The sequence below is a fragment of the Hyaena hyaena genome, unplaced genomic scaffold, assembly GCF_003009895.1.
Source record: "Hyaena hyaena isolate Hyena2069 unplaced genomic scaffold, ASM300989v1 scaffold_21, whole genome shotgun sequence".
Taxonomy (NCBI): Eukaryota; Metazoa; Chordata; class Mammalia; order Carnivora; family Hyaenidae; genus Hyaena; species Hyaena hyaena.
In genome coordinates, this window is record NW_024080653.1 from 1,838,577 (window position 1) to 1,859,266 (window position 20,690).

General features: G+C 54.7%; 3 protein-coding genes across 9 annotated transcripts; 1 reads left to right on the forward strand and 2 right to left on the reverse strand.

Annotated features, from left to right (window-relative positions):
* Positions 1-5,550: 5,550 nt before the first annotated feature.
* On the reverse strand, positions 5,551-11,603 carry JMJD6 (jumonji domain containing 6, arginine demethylase and lysine hydroxylase). Of its 2 annotated transcripts, none has more exons than XM_039226228.1 (6): positions 11,317-11,603; positions 10,422-10,810; positions 9,410-9,696; positions 8,178-8,313; positions 6,747-6,885; positions 5,551-5,965 (listed from the first exon to the last, which is right to left on the reverse strand). In XM_039226228.1, the coding sequence occupies exons 1-6, from the start codon at positions 11,443-11,445 to the stop codon at positions 5,834-5,836; spliced, it is 1,212 nt and encodes a 403-aa protein (XP_039082159.1). In that variant the 5' UTR covers positions 11,446-11,603; the 3' UTR covers positions 5,551-5,833. The 2 variants fall into 2 exon arrangements, with proteins under 2 accessions (XP_039082159.1, XP_039082158.1); XM_039226227.1 differs by lacking the exon at positions 5,551-5,965 and adding an exon at positions 7,601-7,694 and having other exon boundaries at positions 6,753-6,885; positions 11,317-11,553.
* Positions 11,604-11,858: 255 nt separating this feature from the next.
* METTL23 (methyltransferase like 23) lies at positions 11,859-16,885 on the forward strand. 2 transcript variants are annotated; one of them, XM_039226232.1, is made up of 5 exons: positions 11,859-12,254; positions 14,505-14,609; positions 15,850-16,087; positions 16,164-16,248; positions 16,500-16,885. In XM_039226232.1, exons 1-5 carry the CDS (start codon positions 12,231-12,233, stop codon positions 16,666-16,668), a joined length of 621 nt encoding a protein of 206 aa, XP_039082163.1. In that variant the 5' UTR covers positions 11,859-12,230; the 3' UTR covers positions 16,669-16,885. The 2 variants fall into 2 exon arrangements, with proteins under 2 accessions (XP_039082163.1, XP_039082164.1); XM_039226233.1 differs by lacking the exon at positions 11,859-12,254 and having other exon boundaries at positions 14,521-14,592.
* A 263-nt stretch (positions 16,886-17,148) lies between these two features.
* SRSF2 (serine and arginine rich splicing factor 2) lies at positions 17,149-20,393 on the reverse strand. 5 transcript variants are annotated; one of them, XR_005527408.1, is made up of 3 exons: positions 19,799-20,392; positions 18,881-19,577; positions 17,149-18,209 (listed from the first exon to the last, which is right to left on the reverse strand). XR_005527408.1 is itself a non-coding variant. In XM_039226230.1 (3 exons), exons 1-2 carry the CDS (start codon positions 20,158-20,160, stop codon positions 19,274-19,276), a joined length of 666 nt encoding a protein of 221 aa, XP_039082161.1. In that variant the 5' UTR covers positions 20,161-20,393; the 3' UTR covers positions 17,149-18,984; positions 19,267-19,273. The 5 variants fall into 5 exon arrangements, 3 of the variants coding, with proteins under 3 accessions (XP_039082161.1, XP_039082162.1, XP_039082160.1); XR_005527407.1 differs by having other exon boundaries at positions 17,149-17,599; positions 18,106-19,577; XM_039226230.1 differs by having other exon boundaries at positions 17,149-18,984; positions 19,267-19,577; positions 19,799-20,393.
* Positions 20,394-20,690: the final 297 nt, after the last annotated feature.

Genomic DNA, 20,690 nt, shown 5'->3' on the forward strand with positions numbered 1-20,690 from the left:
CCCCCGCCGCGCCCCGCCCCCTGCCCCCCCCGGGGGGCGTGACTCCGATGCTGGGGGACCCGGGGCCTGACCCCTGGGGCGGCACTCCCGAGGCCAGACGAGCCCTACCTAGCCCCGTCCCGGGCCCCGGAGCCTTGCGCTTAGATTTTTGTTTTGAAAACCAGTTTGCAACACTCATTCCACGGGCGCCCTTGGATTACCGTCGTTTTCGGCCGCATTTCCGCCCGGCACACAAGGCCATCTCACAGCACTCGGGGACCGCCCGCGGGGGAGGGCATGCCCAGGCCCAGTAGGGCCGGAAGGCTCGTCTAAACCGTGGCTCTGGACAGCCTGCAAGACGGTGAAAAGCGGAGGCCAACCCCGCTCACTCCCGGCCACTCTCCGGCCATGTCCACGGCCTTTCCAGAGGACACTGCCCGAGCTGGCTGGTGGGATGCCCATTCTGGCCTGAGACCCAGCAGCCTTGTAACATGGCTGCCCCCCAAAGGCTGGTTTCTGGAATTCAGCTCCAGGTGCCTTGGGTCAACTCTGCACCCCTACCGGCTTCTCCTTTTTGAGTAATTCTGGAAGGTGGAATGGAGGGAAGTCTACTGTTTTTGTTTCTCCAGGTCCTTCTGGGGCTCTGTTGCTGAACAGTGTGTGTGAGACAAATTCGCTGTAGCCCAAAACGTTATTTCTCGAGCGCTCCCAATAAGCGTGGGGCTGACGGAGTTTGTCAGGTAACAGCTGAAAAATCAGGGTGCCGGTCTTTGCTTAGGATACACTTACTGCTTTTTGGGAAAAATTACAGGGCCTGAGCTGACATCTGGTGGGAGCCGAGAAGCTAGATGGACTGCAGTTTAAAGGGAAGATGCGAGTATGCGCTCAGGCTTCCTCCTGGCCTGGTTACAACCAACAGGCGAAAGGCAAGCTTCATCCCTGCCGGGAAGGGTACAGGCAAAGGAATTTCAGGGGTGACCGATGAGAAACACCCCCTCACTACAAAACGTGGAGTGGGGCTTCTGTCTTTGCTGCTGGCTTCTGACCCCAAGGGCACCTTCAGCCCAGGTGGGTTTTCTTTCTTGTCCCCTGTCCTCGCTGTTTCAAAGTTTCTATGTAAGAGGGCCCGCTGTGCAAACTCGGTCACATTCGGTGTCAACTATCAGGCGAATAACGAAGAGAAACAGGAACAAAACAATGCAAAAAACCCAAGTGCAAATCAAGTTGCTTTATTTAAAATGATGAACAAGTTTCATCCAAGTGAAAGTTAAAAATACCAGTCAAATGGCAGAGCCACAGGCATTTGGTGGCGGGGCCCACGCGAGATGAAAGCTGACGTGGGAAGCTGCTGGGTGTGGGTGACAGCCGCAGGAGGCTGAGGGCTCAGCGCACGGTCCCCGTCCTTCCGCACCGTCCAGTCGCCCTGGAGACAGCAGGCCGGGCCAGTGCTCAGGGGACTTGAGGAGTCTCACGTTTCTGAACTAACGACGAGAGTCACCACCCGAGGGGCCGGGGCCCAAGGTTTGTCCAGTTTTGCTGCGCAGAATGTGGATCAGCGGAACACCGTGACGGAAGGTGGGGAGGGGTGTGAGGAGAAGCCGGACTCCACGGGGAGGCATCGGCAGGACCCAGCACACATGACAAATGACTTGGTTGTGGAAACACTACACACAATTCGAGGAACCTACGGCTGTGCACTTACACACCTACGTCCTTAGAAAGCACTTTTTACGACACTTACTGCAAAACTCCTGTCCCGTCCCACACGCTTGTCTAAGGTCCTAAATCACATCCAGGCTCAACCTCTACAAAGTTCAGAAAGCAACTCGTACAGCAACTTTCGTGCTGATCCTTAGGTATCTTTCACTAATTTAGAGAGAGAAACCAAACACTTAGGGCACGGCTATGATGTTATTTATGTTCTTTTATGAAGACCTCATAAACTTGAATTTTGTAAGGTCTGAACTTGCTTTCCTGGCCGTGGAAATGGACGTGCTGGACTCTACCTACCCCGACCAATGACCCTTGGGAACCACGACACACTCACGGTCCCTTAACTCCACGAGGGGAGGGATCTGGGCTTGTCACTGCTCTGTCTCCTGCACCAGGACGCTGGCTGGCACTCACTCACAGGCTGAAGGCTTGAACGACTAATCAATGGGCATCTGCAAGCCTGAGCCAAATGTGAACAGTGTCCCTGCGTTTGGTGGCTCTCCCCTCAAAGGTGTCATCCTGAATATCCCAGCACTACTGACGACCCCAGAGACACCTGTGTATGGCACTGGATATGCCGCCTCATGGTAGGGCCTTTGGTGCTCACTCCCGAAGCCTGGGTCTCCCCCCGCCCCCAAACCCCGCTCCTATCAGACGTTAATGGTTCAAGAACCCTGTTCCAGGACCCAGCTTGTTGGTTTTAAGTTGAAGAATCCCTGGAAATAGTTTCCCGCGGTTTCCCTGCCTCACTACTGCTGACGGCACGCGGAGGGGCAGCTCAGGCCACGTGGGCAGAAGGGTTAAGGTCAGAACAGACGGCCCCGGTCCCCACTTTCAACCCTGTCCTGAGCGCCCGGCCATCACTCCACTCCCTTCCACGGTTTCTGCACCCTGTCCCTGCTTTATTTCCCATACTGGTGTGTTTGGCTGGCCCACGGTGACAGTGAGGGGGGTGGGGTGGGAGGTGCTGAATCCCGGCCTGGCTAAAACAAGACTGGCCCGTGGTCATCTGTGGGCCGGCGAGAGCCAAATGGCTGCATGTAATCTGTGTTCAGGTGAGGTGGCTGCGGGCTTGTCACATGAGCTGGGTCCCTTATTTCTGAGTGCTGTCTGTCAACAGGACTCACCCGCCCTTTGGCCTCTAGGGGAAGGCTTCTCTCTCCAATTCAAAGTCCCCTGTCGTGGCCACTGCAAACGTGCCCCACTACGCCCCCTGGCGGCAAAAAGCCTTTTGCTTTTGTGGATTTTCCTTTAAAAGGAGGTTTAGAAGGAAGTTGGTATGAAATTAAGAGCAAGGTGTGATAGCCCCGTAGCAATTCTGGGGAAAGAAAAAAGCATTTTGAAGCTGGCAAGAAAATCTTAAAAAGAAGGAGGGGAAATGCCATTTGGGTCTTAATGCAAACAGATTACAAGTTCTGTGTCTGACTTCACTCATGGCCACACACACCCAGGCACCGGGGCCGCCTGAGCCTGTGGCCCGGCGGGGAAAGGAGGGCAGGCGACAGGTGCCAATGCTGAGGACGGCGGCGGATGTTCTCCGTCCAATCTGGCCACTTTTTTGGATCGGCATTTGAGGATGCAGAAAACTAAGACCAAGCCGGGGCCCGGCCGCCAGGAGTAGAGCCACACAACCGGCCTAGTGTCGAGAAATGAGAACCAGTCTGTTAAAAATGCAGCCTCTGCACAGAAGAGCCATGGATTCCCCAGATCGAATCCACGTTCGGGAGGTATCTGGGGGAGGCGACAGCACACGACCCCGGGCTGCGTGCACTCACTTCGCTGCTCCTCAGGAGGCCCACAGTGAGAGCTCCTTCCGCCCTCTTGGCTGCTAATGCCCTCGCCCACACTGCCACCCAGGACAGGGCATGTTGCTTGGTGCTTCTGGCTGAGCGCATCCCTGCCAAGCCCCCTCTTACTGTTAACTTTAGTTGAATTTAGGGACGGATTAAGGGCAGCAGGTAAGAATGACGAGGGCCACGGAACCCACGATCCGAGCCCCAAGCATCCCTGCCGGAGTTACTGAGCAGCCTGGAGACGAGGAGCACCGTACACGAACGCATTCCAGACGTGCAGCCCAGACATGTCTGCTGGTCAAACAGGGACGCTCATCGTGACGTCTCTTACGGCGTGGGTCACGGGGTAGGGAAGGACAGGACGTGCCTGTTAGAAGGGGGCCCTGATCATCACCTACGTTCCATGACAGAACACACTGAATGCTTTCAGGCTCTGTTCCCACGTGAACCCCTGACGTGTCATCGCTCCCCCAAACACCGCTGGGATGTAAGAGGCTCTCTGATGGTGGAGAGAAGGGAACGTGTCACAGGGCAGCGCTCGCAGTGGTGAGTGGGGCCGCGTGTGCAGGGCTGGGTGGCTACCACTGAGTGCGGCTCCCGACCAAGGGTGACGGACAGGGAGGGGGCACCCGTGCGGTGCTTCTTCGTGTAACTGGCTCGCACACAAGTCTGAGTCCAGTTGCCCCTCAGGGCCCGCTCGTGTGCCTGGACGGCGGAGGCTCCACATCAGCGATCGGTGAGGGATCGGGCGCAGCGAGTCAGCGGGTCACGGCCCTCGGCCTCGAGGCAGAGCAGCGCGGATTAAAGGAGGCAGCACAGACCTTCTCACCCGACGGCCCGCGGGCCTTTGGCGCTTCGGGGTTCGCCAAGCCTGGTGAGCTTTTCAACTTCTTGGCCATCTAGTCTTAGGAAGCAGTGAAAACAGCATTTGACCGAAGACAGAAGCTGGGACCAGAGAAGGATTATCCAAATTCAAAGAAGACAGAGGAGAAGGAGGGAGCAGAAGACGTGAAAAGCAAGTCGGGTGGCCGCCAACCGCGTACGCAGGAGCCACCTCAGGGACAGTCTCTGTGTCTGCTCAGGGGTGAGCCCGGCCTCCACAAGTGTCCCTAATCCTGCCAAGGAAAAGTACAACCGCCTGTGATCAGCATGTAGACGGCAGAGCCGGCGCAAAGCTGGAAGGAAATGTTAAAGCCGAGCCCCGGGACCCCCCCGCGGCACGAGGGGCAGGGCTGTCCCGACCCCCTTCCCTTCTCCTATGAGTATGTCACATGTCACAGGCAGGCCGTAACAAGACAGACGCCTTAAGAAGGCAAGAAGAGACACTGGAGAGTGACCGTGAAGAGAACACCTGGCTTGAGAAATGCACATTCCATGAATTCAGGTGGACGGGACACCTGAGCTTCCCGTGGGATTCTGTGACCGCGGAGAAAGAGGGAAACAAACGGGAAGGAACGTGGGTGCTACACTTTCCCGACACACGGAAGAAGCGCCCAGCCGCGCGGAGACGCAAAGGACACAGGAGGGCGCCCGCGGCAGGCCAGGGCTCCGCGCACGTGAGGGTTGTGGGGGCTTCGGTATTAGGCCACCTTCCCGAGACCTCCCTCGTCACCACCGGTGCACCGCAACGAGCCCCAGGAGAAGAGGCTCACGGATCCGAAGCCCCGGGGAGCACGGGCGCCACCAAACCTTCCCCGTGAGCCCGTCGGGTGCCCAGCACAGGGCCGCTGCTGGCAAAGAGGTGACCCTCGTGATTCTAAGCGTTAGCTTACGGAGACCCGAGCCGGTGGGACCAAACACGGCAGACATGACAAGACCCGATAAAACACCTGAGCTCTTTGCTGCCGTCTCACTCGGCGGGAGCGCTCCAAGCGACAATGGCAGAGTGGGGGAAACCACAGGCCACACCCCAGGCTCTCAGAGGCAGCGGGGAACTCGACCGCGGCAACCAGCCCCTCCCTGCCGAGGGCACAGCCCGGCGGAGCCCGAGCTTTCCCCCGAGACCACGAGAGCAGCACCAAGGGGAGGCTTGTGGTAATTTCAAGGGGAAAAAATGGCGAAGATATAAAATGGATTGAATTTTTATTAAATAACATTAAGGGGTTCCTTGGCACCATCCACACAGATTCTCGCCTTGACGCGTAAGAGAAGCCACGTTAACTCGCGCTGGTCGCAGAGAAAAGAGCTCCTGCAGCAAACGCCAAGCGAACGGCCTCCTATCCCGAGCGTGTCCCCGCTCTCCGGCTTCTCCGGCCCTTCCCTCGGCCGCAGCTCCACAAGGCTGACCCGCCCCAGGGCCCTGCCCCTCGTGTGCCATGTCCTCCTGCACAGACGGCGGCCACGCGTGGTCACCTGGAGGAGCTGCGCTCTTTGCTCACACAGTCGTCCTGGGAGGTGGTGTCCCCGTTCCCCATCACGCTGCACGTCCTCCGCTTCTTCCTGCGGTGCGTCGCGCCGTCCCCTTCGGACCCGGACTCGCACTGCACGTGGGAGGAGAAAAGGACTTTAACCAGATGCAACCCGTTTTGTAGGTCAACAGGCCTCCGCCCTCAGGACACGGCACGGCTGTCCGAGCTCTCCCAGAGGCGACGCGGCCCCAGTGCCCAGCCCCGGAGGGGTGTCCGGCTCCCCAAGCCCGGCAACTGCCCCCAGACGCCAGGGGCCCGGCCAGCGCTCCCGACGGGAGGCTTGTTTAGAATCAAGACGTGCTCTGAGGCCATTCTACAGTCAGCTCGAACACAGACCCCGAGGGGGAAAGCGAGGGCGCGTGGCCCTGCACGGTCACGCTCCTCTGTCCCCCGAGGAACGCCAAACCGGTAGATTATGCAGAGTGGCGAGCTGGGACTTTCATCTGCTGAGGACACAGCCAGGTCCCTCTCCCCTAAAACGACATCAGCTTTTAACAAGCCGCCGGACTTGCGCGGTTTCTGGGCTCCGGATTTACACCCAGGGGGAAACTTCTCAGCCCGGGCTCTGAGCTCGCAAGGCGCCGAGTCCGCAGGCCCACGCTGCCGCTCGCTGGCTCTGAGATCCCGGGCCGCTTACTTAACGAAGTCCCCGAACGCTCCTTCTGCCTCCCAAAGTTACTGTAATGACCCCCACGCGAGCGCAGGGCTATAAACTGGGCAAGATTCACCGCACAGCAGGGACGCTGGCGGCCGTGGCCCTCGGAAGCAGCAGCTCTGTGTCCTGTCCCGGCCAGGGGGGCGGGGGGCAGCAGCCGCCCAGCCTGGGCGGCCCGGAGAGGGAGCAGGGCCTCACCTCTGAGTCCGAGTCAGACGAGCTGGAGCTGGAGGAGCTGGAGGAGTCGCTGGAGCTGTCGGAGGCAATGCCCGTGGACTCCTGGAGGTCAACGGAGTCGGCCAGGGCCGCCAGCTCGGGGTGCTCTTGCTTCAAGATCCTGAGGGACAGGAGACATTGTTCCCAGCGCTGGGACCGGCAAGCACAGCGGAGCGCGCTCCCCCCGAGACTCAGAGCGGAGGCCGGTCCCGCTCAGGAGCGCCCGGGGGTGCCGGCCGTGCTGAGCGCACACGTGCTGAGAGCTCGGGCTCTCCCGCAGGGCGACCTAGCGGCACGCGGCTCGCTGTGCCCTCGGCAAAGGCGCCAGGCGCAGTGCCCACGTGTGGGGCACAGTGGCCCTGAGTCAGGCTGCATTTTCTTTCACCTGGGAGCAAAAGTCTCTCTTCCTCGTTGTGGCTGGTTTCTTTCTTCCTTTCCTAGTGGACTTCCTAAGCCCTTCCTTTCCACGACACAGCGTTTGGTGACCTCAGTCAGTTAAGTTCCATTTGTAAGTGGGGCAACAATGAGACTTGACGGGAAACAAGCAGCGGCAAGTAACAGAGGGTTCCCCTCGCTCGAAGCTAAAACTGAACTGGCCTTTCGGAGGCAGGAACCCTCCCCTCAGGGACCTGCTCTGGCGTCCGCTCTAACCTGGGGCAGGGCACCTGCTGTACGCTAAGGCCTTCAGTTCGACCGGGTCACAGCACACAGCGGCTGGTGGGATGACGTAAGCGGGCCTCGGGTGCCCGAGAGTCCGGGGAGAACGCAGCCACCACCCTTGCTGGCCCTCTCAGCAGGCAGGCTGAGCGCTGACCAAGCCAGGACCCCGCTCTTACCCCGAGAGCTGGTCCCTCCAGGTCAGGGTTGGGACACAGTGGCACGGGGTGGCTGGGGGTGACTTGCACTGCCGCTGCCCGTGCTGTATCTGTTCTGTGGATAAACAGAGGAGCTAAGTCTCCAGGGCAGTCACCTCGCTCACGAGAACTGAAGGTAATAAGTTCAAAGGGGAATAATGCTTCTGAGTGGGGGTGGGGGAGGGGAAGAAAGAAAGAACCAAAATAAAACCCAAACAAAATGGCTTCCTTTGCTAAGTGCTAGCTTTTGGGGGGGGGGGGGCAGGTGGCAGAGGAGGGAGAACAAAAACCAAAAACAAAACAAAAAACGAGAAACAACCCGATTATGACCGTATTTTGACTGACTGGCTTTGATGAAACATGCACAGTCCTACGCTGTCACCTCGAGGCTGGCAAGCAGCCTGGGAACTAGCCCTGACCTTGGACCCGCCGTCCTCTGCCCGTGAGGTCTCGCAGCCCCAGCTCTCCCAGGCCTCAGACCAGCACACGTTCCTGCGGCGGTGGACTCTTTCTGTTTCGCCTTGAAATGGAGCAAGAAGAAGAAGAAAATGTCTCTCACCTGTACCATTTCCTCGATAACTTTGGTCTTCCTCTTACCGTCTTGTGCCATACCACGGGGAAGTTGGTGCTGCTGGCAAAGTTCTGGGTGATGGCAATGGTGGTGTCAAGATTAAGGACAACATGCCACCAGCCCCCTGGAATCCAACAAATCAAGAGTGAAACGGGGCTTGGTTCTACGTGGAATCACGAATAACAAAAACTCCGCGAATGGGGGGCTTCCTATCTACGGGGAGGGACTCAGAGACAGAAGACCCAGAGGGGTAAATGCTTCCCCTGATCCAGGCGTCACAACCAATGCGTGTAAACTTGTCCTGGAGCACAGTGGTGCCTGCTCAGCCCCTGTCTGCGGCTGCTTTCCTGCTCCAAGGGCAAAGTGAGGGAGTTGGAACCCTGTCTGGCCCCCCCACCCCCACGCTTGAAACATTTACGCTCTGCCCTTTACAGAAAAAGCACGGGGACTCCCGTTGATCCAACACTGTGATCAACACTGTAAAAGCAGGGGCGCCTGGGGAGCTCAGCAGGTTGGGCGTCTGACTTCGGCTCAGGTCATGGTCCCACAGTTCCTGGGTTTGAGCCCTGAGCCAGGCTCTGTGCTGACAGTTCAGAGTCTGGAGCCTGGTAAGGATTCTGTGTCTCCCTCTTCTCTCTCTGCCCCCTCCCCCACTCATACTCGGTCTCTCTCTCTCTCTCAAAAATAAATGTTAAGAGAAAAAACGGTTTAAAAAAAAACTGGAAAAGCAATAAGTTCTCCAGTTTCTAAGAGAAGAATACCTATCTTAAATATGAAACACCCTCGCTCTTGACACTTAATCTATGAGAACAAAGTGTAGTTCTCAGGTATGGGACTTCCTGCCTCTTGGGCCTGAGTTCCTATTCCGGCCTCAACCCAGGCAGTGCTACACTGTACTAGAAACCCAATTTGCAGAAATACGCACAAGTCACTGCACATCCGCAAAGACCCTAGGTGACTACCAGGGATGGAAACAGCACCATCTTTACATGCAGGAAGTTCACCGACAGCCACCAGAGCTTCAGGTTACACGAAATGTGGACAGCACCTCCCTAAGCACTTGAGGACACAGCGGCGGACGCCGCTGTCTGAGGCGGGCCCCAGTCAGTTCATTCCGGGTCAGCGCGCAGAGGGATCTCTGACTCCTTCTGCATTTACTTCGGCTCCAAAATGACAGCTGACTGAGATCAAAGAGCGTACTTTCTGTCCGTTCTCTATACCTGGTACGAAGACGGTCTCTCCCGGTTTTTGTAAGATCTCCAGGGGTTTGAACTCGGGCGGCCAGGTGGGCAGCTGTGTCCGGGGGTGAATGACATTAAACCAGGTAATAGCTTCGTCTTGCTGGTTCCCGCCTTCTTCGCGGGTCACCTTGATGAGCTCCCTGGGCGTGCTGGTGGGAAAGAGGCACCAGCGCTTGTGGCCCTGAACCAAGGCGTTCCAAGCACTGGTTCCCAGAGGGTCGATGTGAATTCCGGTCCCGGAGCGTGGTGGCCCCATCACAAACCACCTGAAGGGCGGAAACGTCCAGGACATGAAGGGTAAATTAACAATATGCACACACACACTGGAAAACGGTGAGCTCTGGGTCTTATAAAGCACATCATGTGATCTCTATATCAGAGAGTACGCAAACACTGCTACTCAGGATCGCTAAATGAATGGTGCCTGGAGCGCTCCAGGACAGAAAAAAGAAAAATCACTGACGTGGCTTACTACTGGCCTTTAACTATTAAAACTTCCCTCGGGACGCCTGCGGGGCTCAGTCAGTTAAGCATCCGACGTCGGCTCAGGTCATGATCTTGAGGTTTGTGGGTTCGAGTCCCGTGTCCGGCTCTATGCTGACAGCTCAGAGCCTGGAGCCTGCTACGACTCTGTGCCTCCCCCTCTCTCTGTGCCCTTCCCCTGCTCACACTCTGTCTCAGCCTCAGAAATAAATAAACATAAAAAAATTTTTTTTAATTTCCCTTAAAAGATTAGTGACTCAACTCGGCTGGCATATTTGAGTGACCTGGAAGCCTTCTGAAATCCTGATGCCTACATGGCAACCCAGACCAATGAAACCAGTCTGCAGCAGAAGGGCCTGGTCAGGCAGCAATAAGCCCCTAAGTAAGTTCCATGTGCAGCCAAGGAGAACCACTCACTGTTCTGGAGAAAGGTTAGCTGACTGTGCTTAGATGACACATATTATTGTACAGAAGAGCCAATGGGCCTCACCCCCGGGGGGTACTTTACCTGTAAGGGGGCCTGCGTTTCTCCCCAGCATACTGGAAAAGGTCATCAGTGAAAAACTTGGGCACCTTGTAGTCTTCCAGAAGTTTCCTTCTTTTGGGGTGTTCACCATAGCTGCTGTCAAATATGTAAAGGGGGCTGTCATCTCGAGTCGTCTCCATGTACTCAATGTAGTATTTCATCTTCATCTTCACTGAGTAACCGTCATTATCCTCACCGCACTTGAACTTCTGGTTCCGGTATTTCCTTTTTAGGCGCTCCAGGGTCCATTTCTCCTGCGCAGACCAGCCCTCCTGGGCATTCAGCAGAACCACGGGCTTGTAAGGTCTTTCATATCGCTCCACAAATTCTTCCACCGACAGCTGTAATGCGTCTGCCCTTTCCACGTTATCCTGGGGGAATCAAAAAAAAACCTATCTAGTTAAAAAAAAAAAAAAGAAAAAGAAAAAAAAAAAAAAAGGCAACAAAACAAAAAGTCCAGCGGTAGAAAACGGCGTCCCCCAGGACCAGTTAGACATACCTAAGAAGCCAGATTCTTGTTCCGGCTTATCTTGCGTGAGGGAGGGCGGGTGGAGAGGAAGGGACAAGGACCTGCGTGCGGACTGACACGTCGCACCCAGCGCCGCCCCACGAGGAAAAGGGGGTTTCGCCATCTCCCACTCGCGGGCCTTGACAGCCAGGTCCCAGAGGGCCCCGCCGCCCCAAGGCGTCTAGGGGCGACAGTCCTTGTTGAGGGCGCCAAAGGCGTCAGCTTCCAGATGCCCCGGGCGGGAGGCAGGAGGCGGTCCCTGGAATCCGGGCCCCGAGGACCCCGACCTCCGCGGGGTGCAGGTGAGCCCATCGGAACCCGGGGGAGACGCCCGTGCCCGGCCCGCGACCCCGACCCCGGCCCGCTCACCGCCACGGCCGCCGGGTTCAGCGAGTAGCTCTCGTAGTAGTTGTGACGGGTCCAGTCCAGCGAGTCCTTGAGCTCCGGCCGCGCACTCCGCTTGGCCTCGCGGATCCGCTTCTTGCTCTTGTGGTTCATCTTGCGGGGGTACCGGCTGCTCCCGCGACGACCTCGGCAAGCTCGCTTCCTGCTTCCAACGCGCGCCCTCCCCGGCCCGGGCGGCGGCGGAGGCGGCGGCGGAGGCGGCGGCGGCGGCGGCGACAGCGACACCGGAACGCCCTTCGCGTTGGCCCGGCGCCTTTAAAGCCGCCTTCCAGAAGATTCACTCCCCAACCACCTCCCGGGCCTCGGGTTGGGCACGCGGCGGCCGTCTTCCCCGCCCCCCGGCGTCTCGCGGTGAGCCATTGGTTTGGGCGCCTCCGGGGTCCGCCCTCACACTCGCCGGCTCGCCGCCATGTTGGGAAGGTCAGGCCGACGGAGGCGCTTTCTCACTGCGGTCCCGCCTCTCCCGCTTCCGCTTCCGCTGAGTGCGTCACTTCCGGAAGCGAGCGCTTACCTCCGCGGCCCGTTTCCGGCGTGGGAGCCTCCGAGGCCATCTGTCTTTCCTGTCTCTTTTGCCTGGTCTCTGGGCACTTCTTGCCGCCCGGCCACACGGTCCCCCGAGGGGTGCTTTCCCCGCCCTTTGCTGTCGCGTTGCAGCGACCCGGCACGGCTCGCGAAGGGCCACGTGGCGCCGGTGAGGTGGCTCCAGCCGGCCTGGGGTTTCCCGCGCGCGCAGCCTGGCAACCTGGCGCCCTCCGCTGCTCGCGGCCCGCCCGGGGGCCACCGACTCCCCCACGGGCGAGCGTGGCCTCCGGGGGCATGTGGTCCGCGCCCAGCGCTTTCGGTTCTCAGAGGAGCCGGGCCGGGGGGCCGAGGGGACGATGCTTGAGGTCAGCGTCCCGCAGGTGCGTGCAGCGGCACCCGACGGGGGGACGCCTCCCGCCCCCCGGCGGTGGCGCCCCCGGCAGGAGCTGTTCTCAGCCCACCGGGGAGGGAGGGGGGTGTTGGGAGGGGGCGGCGGCGGGCTCCGCGACCACCCTGCCGAAGGAAGGGCCTCCGAGCGGGAAGGTTTGTGGTGGGAAGCCCTTTGGCAGTCTCAAAGTAAGAAACTTGGGGGCCCTGCCAGGAAAGAGAGCCTTGGGCATCAAATATTTCCTGCCGGAAAAGTGACATTTTGGACTCCGAGGACTTCCTTTGATCTTGTTGAAGGGCTTCTTCATTCAGCTTTGTCTAGAACCGGGAAGTCTACCCTCCCTAGCCAAATAAAGTCTACCCTCCCAATCCAAATGGGTTGGCTCTCGTTCCTTTCAGCTTACAACTGCCCCCAAACTCTCAGTAATAATAGTAATACCTTATGCGTCCGTTTTTTCGAAGCATTTTCGACGTGGCAGTGTTTTGATTTTAACAAAACACTGTGGAGGGGCGTCTGACTTGATTTGGGCTCAGGTGGTGATCTCAGCTCAGAGTCTGCTTGGGGTGCTCTCTTCCCGCTCTCTGCTCCTCCCCCACTCAAATTCGCTATTTTAAAGATGAAAAATGGCGTAAGAGGAGGTAGTCTTGAGTGAAACCCGTTTCTAAGTGCTTTCAAATGCCTTCACGTTGAAATACCCACTTGATTTCTTCCCGCATTTAGGAGGTGAAGATGTACCCCATGAGACGATAGACCCCTTTACATCCCGATCTGCTAACTCACTGCTGTGATCAGAAGCCCTTTAATGTATCCTGAGTAGAATTTACCAGGGCAGGCATTTTATGTTTTTTTTTTTTTAATGTTTTTATTTATTTCTAGGAGAGAGAGAGAGAGAGAGAGACACAGCGTGAGCAGGGGAGGGTCAGAGAGAGAGGGAGTCACAGACTCTGAAACAGTCTCCAGGCTCTGAGCTGGCAGTCAGCACAGAGTCCGACGCGGGGCTCGAACCCACGAACCGCGAGATCATGACTTAAGCGAAAGTCGGACGCTTAACCGACTGAGCCACCCAGGCGCCCCCAGGGCAGGCATTTTATTCACACTTAGAACCAGTGCCTAGCATGTTTCAGGCACTAAAATTTTGGTGAGGTTATTGAATGATTGAGTTCCGATCTTCAGTTCCTTCACCTTTGGTACTTTGACCACTTCAACGCCCTTGCAGAAAGGGTGCAACAGAAAGACTTGCGGTTTTGCAGTCTTTTTAATAACCGCCCACTTTGTGTGCTTATTTTGTGCCTGGCACTGTACTGAGTTTGCGGTGGCTCTTCCAAGGCACCCCTATGAGATAGTGTTTTGTAGTGGAGGAAACTGAAGCACAGACAGGTTGAATAACAGGTGAGGTCACACAGGTAGTAAGTTACATACCTGGAGCTTGAACTCAGGCAGGCTCCTTCCAAAGGCGTGAGCCGTGTAATTTGCTTCCCTAACACTGCTCGCTCGTAATTCTAGGCCTTTCCAAAGGCTCTGTATGCTACCTGCCTACCTAATCCCAGAACTGAGCTGCTCTCAGACCTCTTCTGGAATGTCTCCCTAGCCTGTTTCCCAGGAGCTTACCAAACTGCCTGTGATTATAATCCTCTGATACGTTCTTACCGCACTTACAATAAAAGCTAAACTTCCTCTGGCCTTTAAGACCACGCGCAGGTCCGGTCTCTGCCTTCCCTCTGACCTCTGTGCTACCACAACCCTGTCCCCAGCCCCCGTGCCCTTGCTCTGGGCGCTCTCTGCGGTCCCGGACCCTTGCCTGAATCATTCCCTCTCCCTATCTAGGACGGCCACCTTGTGATCGCTGTCTCCCCATTCTTCCCCGCCCCCACCACTCTCACATCATCCGGTTTTGTTGTTTGTTAGCATTATCACCCACCAAAACTACGTTTGCTTACTTGTGGCTTGTCTCTTCCCAGTAGGGTCTGTATGTGTGTATCTGGTATATTCCATGAGCCTTACATCCACAGCCCACAAAGTCACTCAGTCCCTGAATAAATGCTTGTTGGATGAATGAGTGTATGAAGAGCGGCTATCCTGTGGTATTGCAGTTTTATGTGCCCCAGAGGATGTGAACTTTACAGCAGGGAGCTGTCATTTTTGTAATAGATGCCAGCGTCAGGCACTCCGTAATTGCTGTAAAAATAAATATTCCAACTTCCAGCAGAGGAGTTATTTTTGGCCTACAAAACATTCGTTTCAGGTCCTGCATCTCCAGTATGGAATGTACATCTGGCCCTGTGCGGTGGTCCTGGCTCAGTACCTGTGGTTTCACAGAAGATCTCTGCGGGGCAAGGCTGTCCTGGAGGTACAAGCGCCGAGGCTTCCAAAACTCCTAGATTTTGTCTATGTACTGGTTACTGGCTTTTGTTCAATACTTTAAAATTGGAATGATTTGGCCAGTTTGTAAGTTATGTGAGCTAAGAATACCTTTTCCATTTTAAGTTTTGAAAAAGGGACATGTACCAGAGACCCCAGGAGACCCAGCAAGACTGAAATATTTATCCTCTGGCCCTTTACAGTTTGCTGACTCTTATTCTAAGTGAAGCTCACTGACTAATTTTAATTCTAGAATCTTGGTATCGAAAGCAATCCCTAAGGCCATCTCTCCAAGGTGTCTCAGTCAGGGTCTCCTGTGACCTGTGCAGTCTCCCAAAAAATGGCCCTTTCCGTTTTTGGAAATCTCAAATGTCCTATACTCTTTCTGATCACTCTACTCGACTTGGGATTGCTAACCGCTTAGAGAAATAAACCTTTGTCAAATTTACAGAGATGGTACAATGCTTAAACCCAAAGGCTGAAGAAAAATCCAAAATTTACTAGGAACCTCTGAGCTTTTGCAAAACCACGTAGATGAGCGGGTGAAGGCACTTGGCATACTGTATCTGGCCAATTTGTAGACGTTCAGATAGACTCTTCCCCATCTGTCCTTAAAACTGGGAAGTGGGAAACTTGTGCTTTAACCAAATAGACAAAGGCATTCCTTGGTTATCACTTAGTGTGCTTAAGACGCGTCTCTTCAAAGGCCCAACTGGAAAATTCCCTCTAGTATGAACCCTGTTGCAGATCTGTGGGCTTTAGCCACATTCAAGGGGCTACAATTGGTAGGAACAGCCAGAATGGCTATGTATGCACTAAGTCACCCATCAAGCTTCTAGAGACCCAGTGTCCCATATAATTAGGAGCTCCTTTATGGACTGTTAAGAGAACTAAAGGACACTAGTGTCCAAACTGCCTTAGGCGTATTAAGCAACAGAACTGCCAGAGATCCACATGGCAAGTTGGAAGCAATATTGTCACTTGCAAAATTTAGGGCCCTGTGTGGGACTTAACCTCTCAACCCAATGAAGAGACCTCAACAATTAATTTCTACAACTCCAAAAGCCTAAGTGTCACTTCCTCAAGGAGGGTTTAATCACGGGACATTTTATATACATAAGCTCAAGAATATACTCAACTCCCTGACCTTGTACTTAGGGCAACTAATGTCACAACTTCCCTGCAATGCTAAGGAACATTTCTGAAATGCTAGCTTTTAAATTCCTCAGATTGGAGCCGGAGTAAGCCTTCCAGGAATTATGGCTGCAAAATGTGGCGCTGAAGTAACACTGTCTGATAGTTCGGAGCTGCCTCACTGCCTAGAAATCTGCCGTCGGAGCTGTGAAATGAACCGCCTGCCACAGGTGCGCATCGTGGGACTGACGTGGGGCCACATGTGTCAGGACCTGCTGGCTCTGCCACCACAAGACATTATTCTTGCATCTGATGTGTTCTTTGAACCAGAAGGTAAGCATTTTCAGCTCAACAGTAAATTTGGCTGAAGGGGATGTTAAGTTCTATTAAGGAAGCCCTTTCTTCCCAGACTTTGAAGACATCTTAACTACCGTATACTTTTTGATGCAAAAGAACCCCAAGGTCCAACTGTGGTCTACTTACCAAGTAAGAAGGTAAGCCCGCACAATCCTGGTTTAGTCTGTTTTCTTAAGGGCTAAATTTGATTGCCACACGGGTCATGATCTCACAGCTCAGGAGATCGAGCCTCCCATATTCGGGTCCTGCTTGGATTCTCTCCCCCCATCCCCTGCTCATGTTTTCTGTCTCAAACATTTAAAAAAAAAAAAGACTAAAAATAAAATGCAACGTATCTAAAACAAAACAGGAAAAGCACGATTTCAAAAAAAACAAATTTATTTTTCAGTGCTGACTGGTCACTTGAAGCTTTGCTCTACAAGTGGGATATGAAATGTGTCCACATTCCTCTGGAGTCTTTTGATGCAGACAAGGAAGATATAGCAGAATCTGCTCTCCCAGGAAGACATACTGTTGAAATGCTGGTTATCTCCTTTGCAAAAAAGGACAGTCTCTGAATTACACCTACACACAGGCTGTTCTGGGACAGTGTCAATACTGATTTGCAACCTGGCATGCCAGTTAGGACTGGGACCATTTTAGCTTCTTGGGAGTACAAGCATTGGATTTGAAGATGGTCAGATCTGTTGGGCTTACAAGACTGTGGTGGGCCACCTGGACAACACTCATGGGTTACAAAGCCATGAAAAAAATAAACACCTGTAAGAAAAAGGACTTGGATTTTCTTTAAAAATCAACAATAGGACACATATTAGACTATGACAGAAAAGGGTACCCACAACCTCCAGAAAGTGCTACTTGAGAGCACTGATTTAGGGGTAGTGGGTGCAGAGATGGCATTTCTACTTTTTAACTTATGATAAAAAAAAAAAGTCAACCACTAAACATTTCACTTTCATACTTTTAACAGTCAGTAACAGTTCAAAAGATAATTGCACAGGTCTTTCAAACATAGGGGGAAAAAAGACCAAGACATATTCTGAGAAAAGCTAACACCAAGAAAACGTTTTAATTAAACTATAGAAACAATGGTTATAGTACAGAATATTCATGAGCAAAAGATACACCATGTCATAAGTACTTACAAAGTTACAAACCATTTGCTTCCTTAACATTTTCCATATTTAAGTTCATACATGAAGATGATCAGATTTACCATGGGGGGGGGGGAAGGGAAGAAAAAAAAAGGTGTGTTTATCATCAGCTAGATGTGCTCACTGTATGCTCCGTTATTTATATGCAAGGCCCGGGTGACTGGAAGTGCAGTTGTCAGGCATTTTAATAAACTGGACAGCCATTTGTTTCTGCACGACAAGGCAGCTTTACACAGGAGCAACCAGGAGAAAACAGGAAACAGCCAAGCACTCTGCACTGCAACACGCCACCTTAACAGCTAACCAGCATTACTCAACTGCTACACAACTGCGCCTAGTGCACAAAAATACACAAGAGAAGAGATTAGAATTGTGTTTGGTAAACAATCCTTCCAAAAAATCAAGTCTTTTCACCTGAAAAGTCTTTATACAAATTTGGGTTCAGATTTACCACTTAGATCTGAAGGTAAATAACATATACAAACAAATTTACACCAACTTTTGTAGCTTTTTAATTTTAAGGAATGAAGGCAATGTTGAGTCAATCTCTTGACAGCTTTTAGGCTGTGTGTAATGGCTGCACACGTTTCCTTAAAAGTCAGGAGGCCACAAATTAGGTTACCAATCTGTTTAATTTCAAACAAAAAAAGTCAGCACTATATAAACAAAAAGGAAAATTTACCTCAAATATCCAAGCCAATAATGAAATCTGAAGTCGTTCACCTCACTAAATTACAAGAAATTTGAATAACAGCAACAAAATGGCACATAAAATGAAGTTTGCCACCTGAGGCAAAGCTTAAAACAAGTAAAAAGTTAGACAAAATGTTACAAAATAACCTTTTCAATAGCCAGTTGCTTGTTCCAAGGACTCTCTCGGATGGACTGAGCTGTGGTCCTTTTCCCCCAAGTCTTCCTTTTAGTTACGTTGCTTGTCGACACATCTAGGTTTGAAAAGAAAACAGTTCAGTTTACCTTCCCTCACTGTAATGGGGGAGAGAGAGCGCACATGGTTTCAGTTTCAGGCATGTGCTTACTAAGGCTCTGGTGAAACAAGTAGGTTACGGAAAGGTTCCACCTGGCCATTGTCAGTGTTTTTTTTTTTTAAGGCCCAATTAGGAAATTTTCACAAAGGCTAACCATCCGTTTTTACAAATTTGTGTTTAGGCAATGTTGGCCAAATAACCAAGGTGAAAAATAAGGGGAGGGGTTAAAAAAAAAAAAAAAGAAATTAAAAAAATTAAAAAAAAAAAAAAAAAAGGGACTGTATCCAAACCAAAACTTGAAATCAGAAAATCAGTCTATTTTAAGATGTTTCGTTTTCAAATGAAACATTTGGCAATTGAGAGAATAAAGACTTTATATGTCTCGAGCTACTTAGGGCCCTTTCCTTTTTAAAAAATAGGACCAAACAATTTGAGAGTTAAAGACACACTATCCTTTCCCCACCCAGTGCAGTACCTGTGAACTTTTTGGGGGTTCCAAAAGCTCATTGCTCCGTTTTGCAATTCGTTTGCCACATCCATTAGAATATGAAGTCCCAGTCAGCACAACAATAGTTGAACTGATTGTTTTCTCTAAGAGGATAGTGCATCTTTAACATTTAAAGACAAACCTGCTCCAATACACGCCCACAGAAACTGGTCCCTGGAGGATCAGCCAAATCAGTTAAAATCTGCAATACTGGCCAATATTCTTTTATCAAACAGGAGACCGCAGCTTTAAAGGGGAAAATGCAGACGTTGGATAAAAACAGCAAGAAATAGTCATTTTCATCAATAGGTCTCAAACAGTTTCACGAAACAGCCACTTATTATCTAAGCTCCACGCACATCCTCTCTGCAGACCCCGCTGTTCCGAACTACGCCCGAAGCCGAGTTAGCTCCCAGCAGCGCTCCCGACGCCGGGAGCCCCTCTTCCATCACCACGGCTCATCAAAGACTACCGCGAACCCCATCTTTGCGTTCGGGTCGTGGGTCTCGGATCCCCACGGGACATTACCATTTGCTTAAGAGGACACCGCGCCTTCCTCCTCGGGAGACTTGGGGGGGCTCTTGGAGCGCGACCTGGACTTGGACTCCCTCTTGGACACGGGCGGCGGACTCCTGGACCTGGACCTGGACCGGGAGCGCGATCGCGACCTGGACACCGACGAGGACTTGGACTTCGATCTTCGCGCCGACCTGGACTTCGAGGTGGACCGCGACCTCGAGCGGGTGCGGGACCGGGACTTGGAGCGGCTGTAGCGTGAGCGGCTGCGGGACCGGGAGCGGCTGCGACTCCGCGAGCGGCTGCGGCGGCGCCGCCGAGGGCTGCGGGGCGGGGCGGGCGGGGCGTCAGGGCGGCCGCCGGGGCCTCGGGCCGCGCGCCCCGCCCGCCCCGGCCGCCATTACCGCGCCGCCCGTCCGGACGCCATTTCCCCGCCGCGGCCGCCCGCGCGCCCGCCCGCCGCCGCCGCCACGTGTCCCGCGGACCTTTGTGACCCCGCCCGCCGCCCCCGCTCCCCCCAGGCCTCCCCCCCCACCCCGCTCACCTGCGGCTCCGGCGTCCGTAGCCGCCGCCCCCGTACCGGCGGGGTGGCGGGCCCCGGCGGCTGTGGTGCGAGTCCGGGGGGCGGCCGTAGCGCGCCATCTGCACCCGCAGCTCGCGGCCGTCCAGCACGGCCCCGTCCATGGCGTCCATGGCGTCCTCGGCGTCGCGCTTGTCGTGGAAGCGGACGAAGGCGAAGCCGCGGGACTCCTTGGTGTAGCGGTCCCGCGGGATGTACACGTCGCCGACGCGCCCGTACTTCTCGAACACGCGCCTCAGGGTGTCGGGCGAGGTGCGGTAGGTCAGGTTGTCCACCTTGAGGGAGGTCATGCCCTCCACATCGGGAGGCGGGCGACCGTAACTCATGGCCCTGGAGGTTGGGCCGGGGGCCGCGACTGCGCGCCGACAAACGAACGCCCTGGGCGGGCCCGCGCGCTCGGCCGCGGCGGCGGCTTCCTCGGACTAGACCGGCTCGACGCCGCGCCGCTGGCAGTCGGCTCCCGCGTGGGAGCGCTGGGAGAGGCCGGACGGGGCGACGCAACCGAACCACCCAGAGCCCGTTCCGGCTGAGAAACAACTGGGCGGGCGGTCGGCCTCAGCGTCCGTTTATAGCCCTCCTCACAAAATGGCGCCCGCGCCACCCGGAAATGAATCCCCTGATTGGCTCGCCCCGCCCCGCCCCGCATCGCCGCGGCCACGCGCCCCGCCCCAGCCCAGCGCGCCTGCGCAGAGCCCGGCGGGCGGGCCGAAAAGCGCGGAGTCACTGTTGCCGGGAGGGGGGAGCGGAATCAGCGGGCAGTTGGAAAGCCCGCGAAACGCTCTTTCCGGCTGCGAGGCCGTGCGGCCGCTCTCCGGCAGGTGGGACAGGAAGCACTCTCCTTCTAGGCTCCGCCTCC